The sequence below is a fragment of the Chelon labrosus genome (genome assembly GCF_963514085.1).
Source record: "Chelon labrosus genome assembly, chromosome: 13".
Taxonomy (NCBI): Eukaryota; Metazoa; Chordata; class Actinopteri; order Mugiliformes; family Mugilidae; genus Chelon; species Chelon labrosus.
In genome coordinates, this window is record NC_140346.1 from 2,581,609 (window position 1) to 2,588,619 (window position 7,011).

At 38.8% G+C, this 7,011-nt stretch overlaps 1 protein-coding gene across 1 annotated transcript in view; it reads right to left on the minus strand.

Annotated features, from left to right (window-relative positions):
- Window positions 1–2,522: 2,522 nt before the first annotated feature.
- porb (P450 (cytochrome) oxidoreductase b) overlaps window positions 2,523–7,011 on the minus strand; it is a 15,426-nt gene continuing 10,937 nt past the window's right edge. The window contains exons 9-14 of the mRNA XM_084558238.1: window positions 6,642–6,890; window positions 5,905–6,054; window positions 5,551–5,818; window positions 4,995–5,140; window positions 4,351–4,436; window positions 2,523–4,016 (exon numbers count right to left, since the gene is read on the minus strand). Of these exons, the coding sequence (XP_084414364.1) occupies window positions 3,872–4,016; window positions 4,351–4,436; window positions 4,995–5,140; window positions 5,551–5,818; window positions 5,905–6,054; window positions 6,642–6,890 (1,044 nt within the window). The 3' untranslated portion in view covers window positions 2,523–3,871. The remainder of the gene's footprint in view (window positions 4,017–4,350; window positions 4,437–4,994; window positions 5,141–5,550; window positions 5,819–5,904; window positions 6,055–6,641; window positions 6,891–7,011) is intronic.

Consider the following 7,011-nt stretch of genomic DNA (forward strand, 5'->3'; position numbering starts at 1 on the left):
CCTCTGTCATAGTTGATGTTCTGACTGTACTCACAAAGATGATCCTCATTGGGGCACATACACGTTCACTACACTTTCAGCGCATCACTGCTGCTATAGTCAATAGTCAATAAAAATTAGTGCTTAATCTAAACAATTTAGCTCTAATTAACTATGCTAAATTTACTTTGTTTTTTTGAGGCAATGAGTTTGCTTATTTTTTTCAAGGTTTTACAGTGCATGAACAGTGCACGTTAAGTTATTATTTATTAATCTCTTACCTGACGTTAGTTAGACCTGCACAAAACTCAGATTATAACTCCAACCCTAGACGTTTCTATAGGCACCATAGTCTCTGGTAATTAAGGTAAGTAAAGACATTGGTGATTGAGGAAACACTTAACCACACGCAGCTCCTTAATAACACAGCATCCCACTTGTGTACTCATTAAATACTTTCATTTGTAAATTCTTATTTTTTTTATTTTTTAGTTTGTTCACAGCCACAAGACAAAGGTCATTTTATTAGATTTTACAGTGTAACTACTTTCCAACCCCTGGAAGAACAGGTTTTGATAAACATCTAAAACAACAAAACCATGTGCCAGTGGCTATACTGTATTTGGACCAAGCTGTATATAACATACTGTACATACAATAGATTTGTTTTTTTGAACAAAACCCAACAAGCTGCCATTCATCTGAGCAGCAGGAAAACTATTAAAGGCATTTTAAGAAAACATCTCAGCAGCAAGTTAGGGATGGCTTCATGTTTTGTGGCAGTACAGTGCTTCTAAAAAGAAGGTTGTGTTATTAATTATGTTGATTCACAGAAAGCTGTCCCACACGAGGTAAGCCATTAAATCTGAAAGTTGATGCGTAGGTGGCAGTATATACCTTCTTCCAGACTCACAGAGTTGTATACACCACACACAACCACCAGCAAGACCTTCTATTTATAGTATGTAGTTCCTTTCCTTCATAGCTATTAATATAGTGCCATCAGGGATCATTCCAGAAGCCTTTAGACTGGTGAACATCAATGGTACAAGAAATGGTCAGATGGACTGCGTGCAGACTTTGTATCTAATAGATGTTAATGGCCATTTGTGGACTAGTCTCATTGGTCTGTGTACATAGGCTTTTTCACCAAGATCTTGTATTGATGATGGGAGAGTCTGACCACTGCACAAAGCCTTCTCCAGAGCACTGCCCCCACAGGCTTGCATAGTAGGCACTAGGCATGATGGGTGCATCACTTCATCTGCCTCTCTTCTTACCCTGATGCCCCCATCACTCTGGAACAGGGTAAATCTGGACTCATCAGACCACATGACCTTCTTCCATTGCTCCAGAGTCCAATCTTTATGCCCCCTAGTAAACTGAAGCCTTTTTTTTCCAGTTAGCCTCACTGATTAGTGGTTTTCTTAAGGCTACACAGCTGTTCAGTCCCAATCCCTTGAATTCCCTTTGCATTATACATGTGGAAATGTTCTTACTTTCACTATTAAACATAGCCCTGAGTTCTACTGTTGTTTTTCTCTGATTTGATTTCACCAAACGTTTAAGTGATCACCGATCACAATCAATCAGGATGTTTCCCGACCATATTTCTTCCTCAAATGGTTCCCCACTATCCTTCCAGTTTTTAATAATGTGTTGGACAGTTCTTAACCCAATTTTAGTAGTTTCTGCTTAGACATCTCCTTAGATGTTTTCTCTGCTTTCTGCATGCCAATGATTTGACCCTTCTCAAACAGACTAACATCTTTTCCACAACCATGGGATTTGTCTTTGGACATGGTTATTTAAGAAATGAGAAGCTACTCATTGCATTAGGATCACTCTTTGAAACATCTGGATCTGGTTGAATTTTGCAAGCGTGTGCAAACTTACTTGTGCAATCTAAAGTAAAGGACCGTGCAGACTCAATCTGCTGAGGACATTCAGTCCCTTCCGTGTGCAGCGAGCCCTCTTGAGGACATTTTGTGACTCTGTATCAGCCATCTACTATATTACTACATCTACAACAAACTGGTCAGGAAGGGTAGCTCTGTCCTGGGATGCTCGCCGTGACCCAGTGGAGATGATGGGAGAAAGGAGGACAATGCAATCATTAATGTCTTCATCCACTGTGTGTAGAGGATATATACCTCGGGTCCTTTAATCAAACTTTCTACCAGTAGACCACAGCCTCACCACACCTCCAATCACTTCTTTCAAGTGCAATATCATCACTGGGACAAAATGCAATAAATATCAATGAACATCTGAGCATTTTTTTTTGTGACATCTCCAATATACATGGGGCAATAAGGATTCAATGTGGAAAATGTGTTGTATATGTTCTATTGCTTTTTTGTTTTTTTTTTAACCTATAGTATTAAGTTACTTTTGTAATTTCTCCAGTGCAGGATAAAGGATGACCTCATCTTTGCGACCACACTTGTACTACTCACATCTAATGTTAATAAACTTGACTGATAGCCATTTATTTAATTAAAAAAAAAAAAAAAAAAAAAACACTTCCCAGCAAATTATCCCAATTTTATTTATTAAAAGACGCATGTCTTCATACAACCAAACAATTACATGATTAGGTGGAATGACAAAAAGTGACAGCACTGAATAAAGTGTCTGAACGGATTTTCTTTCAAAATGTAAGCATGGAAGAAAGAAACAGTTAAAAAAAAAAAAAGACAGTGAAGTGTCAGGATTTCAATTTTAATGCTAACATAGATATAGATATATATATAAGGCAGTGTTTAAAAGGCACAGGCTGCACTTTAAGTGGTTGGTTAAACTCAAAGAGACGACGCTGGTAAAACACACATGATGGTCTAATATGTCCAGTCATCTTCTCCATGGAATGGTGCATATGTGAGGTTGTTGAGTTACTGCCACATAAACCCATGATCATCAGCTGTCAGATGCATATACAATACACAACAGTCATTTGGGAGGCCAGATCTTGTTTCAAGACAAAAATGTCACATTTAGAAAATATTTCAGGGTTAAAACGGATTCATTTTCATTTTAAAGACAGGCCATTAATGGAACTAAAACGCGCATTATCTCATTTTATTCTCTGTACAATTGTCTCCCTTGCATCACTTTCTTTAAAAGGCTACTGCCACCGATTAAAACGAACAGCAACTTATGCATAAAAGGCAAAGCGCCTTATCAAAACAAAAAGATAAACATATAATTGTACCTATGATGCCAGTTTTTACACATTTTCCTCACAGAAGTTTTAAAACCGTTTCACATATTTAAGTACTTACTAGATCACAGAGTAAGTCAGCACCTTTTAATGTCTAAAGCTTCTCTGAGAGTTCACACTGCAACAGGAACCCTCCATCTACTCACCCAAACAAGTGCAGTTACATCTAGAGTCTGTATCAAATCAAAAATGAAATGGGGGGGGGGACTGCATTTGATTCTAGTTGTTCTTATTTAAAGTAAGTATTCATGATTAAGTAAGAGCCACAGGGTTCCTACTTCTAATCTCAGAGCGCCCGCAGAGATCCAAACACACAGATACACTACAATTTATTTATATCAGAGACTGCTTCCAGTTTGTGGAAACCACAAAGGGTAAGGTGTGGTTTGGGCTGATACCATGTCTCAAGGTGGACCTCAGCAGACACAAAGCTGGAGATCCACAACATAGCATACAGAAGTACAGATTAAAACTGCTGAATGTGTTTATGATAACCTGCTGAGGTAGGGGTTTCCCTTGTGATATTGTGCTACCTTCAGCTATCATGAACCAGTGTGAGTATGAACAGGTGTTTAATGGTTTTATATTCATTCCTGAATGGGAAACAATAAAAATAGAAACTTTAAAACTACCACTTTAGTAGTAAATAGTAAGGCTGGGCTTGAGGCTCTAACTCCACACGTCTTGCGAGTAGCGTCCCTTGGTCATCAGTTTCTTGACATAATCTGTGGCCTGGGTGCGCGTCATGCCTCCCAGTTCTTCTGCAATCTCGTGGAAGGCCGTCTGCACATCTTTAGCCATGTTCCTCGCATCACTGAAGCAGGAAAAAGATCACATCAGATTGTCTTTATACCATCTATGAATTACATTTTTTTTAATCACTAATAATGTTATTCCCAAACATGGAAGTTGATTCCCAACTCTGACCAAACTTTCCCTCTAGGCGGCACCAAAGCACCAAATGTGGGTTTTCCTTGAGATTTCCCCACTGTGTTTTCTTCCTCAGTTCTTTTATATTATATGGCCAAATCTTGACTCAGTAACATACATTTCCCCTCAATCAATACTCTTTATTAACATCCATTAATGATAAATGTGAGGTTCAAATCTTTTGAAAACATGACAATTCATTTGCGTGTGTCACTTACCCGCAGACGTAGATATGAGCGTTGTCTGTGTGAATGAGCTTCCAGAGGTTCTCCTTATTTTTCTTCATGAGATGCTGCACGTATACCTTTATGTTGAACAGAGAAAACTTTGTTCATGTCTGTCTCTTAAACATTATATAGTACATGTTTACAGCAAATGTGGAGAAAATAGTGAATTAACTGTTATGTCATATTTTTTACTACTACTATTACTTATTTTTTTACTACCACATTTTCAATTGTGCTGCCCATTTCAATAACGGGTTCATCTTTTCAAAAAAACTTGTTGGTTTGGACAAGTTTCTGTCACTCCTGAAAATCTAATGTTGACCTCATATGAGGGAAACAATGGGTTTATTCAAACATGCACATGGCTATTAGGTGCTTATATGTTCCTATTCAAGGTATTATCAAAGGTCTACAGCACCCATTTATATCCTCAGTTGGCTCTGGCTGAGGTACTCTCATGAGGTACTTTTATTCTAATTTTCTTTATTTTGAATATTAGCAAAATACTTGTGTCCATGAAAACACACTGCACATATTAGGAAAACACCATAGTATTTTCTGCACAACCAAGTATATTTCATATCCCTTTAGGGATGTATTATCTATATTATGCACGTCACAACACACATTCTGACCTTTTGCTCCTGGTCTCTGGAGAAGGCAACATTTAGCTGTGTTAGGACTCTGTTCTTCTCTGCTTCCTCCAGCTCCTCCTGGTAGATATAATCCTCATTCTTATGTCTGCAGCCAAAATACATCACTGTCTCTCCAACCTCCTTTCCTGTAAGGAGGCAACAAGCAAACAAAACAAATGGGTTATTATGTACACACTGTACAGACAAGTAAAGGAAAAAGCGTTTTGACACATAGGGGTCAATTCATCATGGGCTCCGTTTAGACAAATGCTGTGTGGCTGCTGGTAATATTTGATTTGTTGAGCATGTCAGGAGACTGTGATTGTGTTTAATGTTTGACAATGAAGGAAGAACTAGAACACTACAGTGCAGTGCTCTGACAAATTTTTGACATCTATTTTTCATTACTTGTGTCCTCAAGTTTCACAGCTTTTAATTTTCTTCCTTGGTAATACAAGGACACAATCAACAAACACATTTGGAGGTTTTTCACCTTGTGAAATCAGTTAGTTGTCAAAATGTCAGACAAACAACAACACACCGCGTCAACTAATACCTTGCTGTTTGAGCCACCCTCTCTCCTGGATAAAGCCCATGAAAGGAGCAATTCCAGTTCCAGGGCCGATCATGATCACTGGGTTGGTGGCTTTGAAGGGCAGGCGGAACTGAGATTTGCGGATGTACATGGGAACGGTGGACTTGTGGCCGTTGTCAGTGACCAGTTTGTTCTTCAACCAGTTGGTTGCAACACCCTTGTTAATGCGATCAGTCTTGGTCTTGTACTCCACTACTACGGCACAGATGTGGATGCTGTTGGGGTGAACCTTCAGAACAGAAATCAGACAATTATTTCTTTGTCATTGTAAATCCAAAATACTGTCTGGAGTCTGCAGTTTCAAGAGGGAATTACTTTAGAAGAGGAGGCGATGGAATAATAGCGAGCTTGGAGACGAGGCAACAGCTCACACAGGTGGTCGATAGGAGGCCTCAGAGAAGGCATATCCTCCAGGATGGCAAGGATGTTTCTACTGGTGTCCAACACCCAACTGTGGTACAGTGCCTTTAAAAAAAAAAAAAAAAAAAAAAAAAAAAAAAGCAGGAAAAAAAAAAAAGAAATAACATGAAGATGAGGAGGAAGAAAACTGTTTGACATCAACAAAATGATCAGCATTAAAAGCCCAGTCCAATCATTTTCAAAACTGGCAAGATGCTACTAGATGATGGTTATGTTTATAGGGAGAACAGTATTCTACATATAATAAGGATAATAGCCCAACCAAAATGAAGATGTTTCATGTAACCACTATCGTCAGAATAGACTGGCCTGATCAGAAGCAATAAGATTAAAAGCAATAAACATTTGACAATCTGTTCAATAAGTAAATATTAGTAACACTTTTTCTGATTTCTCTGGTTGGAATAAAAGACATTCTTTCTGCACGTTTGCCCCACATGATGTAAACATCAGGTGACAAAGGTGAGTTCCTGGGTGGGATGGAAACAAGATGGTAGGAAAATGCCAAGTTCAAAGAAGTGTGTCAAGAAAGTTTTAACTTTGGTTAATATACTGGGGTAAGCAAACACAGATATCTCTATTGGGTTCAAGAAATATTGTCCATGTAAACATCACCACTGATTGACACCAACCTTGCCCTCGGGCGAAGAGGAGGCCATCTTGCGCATATTCTCCTGATCTTTGGGGTCAGAGGCGTACTGTGCGAGCTCATAGAGGACGTTGGTGCGAGGAGGGTGAGTGATATCCAGGTAGTGAGTGAGAGCTGTGCGGTAAGTGGTGGGGCACGGGAAAGGATGCTTCTTGTTGGACTCCTCTGAAAAAACAGGAATCAGGAAATTACATGTTTTATAATCATCATACCTTATGGTTATTTGGAGGTCCTCTCTTTATTTCCTTTTTAGCTGTTTTCAGTAATTTTGATAAAACACTGAACAGGTTGCCTTAATTGTCACTGATGCAACCCACAAGAATATCTGTTGACTTTTCCAGTGACTCACTTAA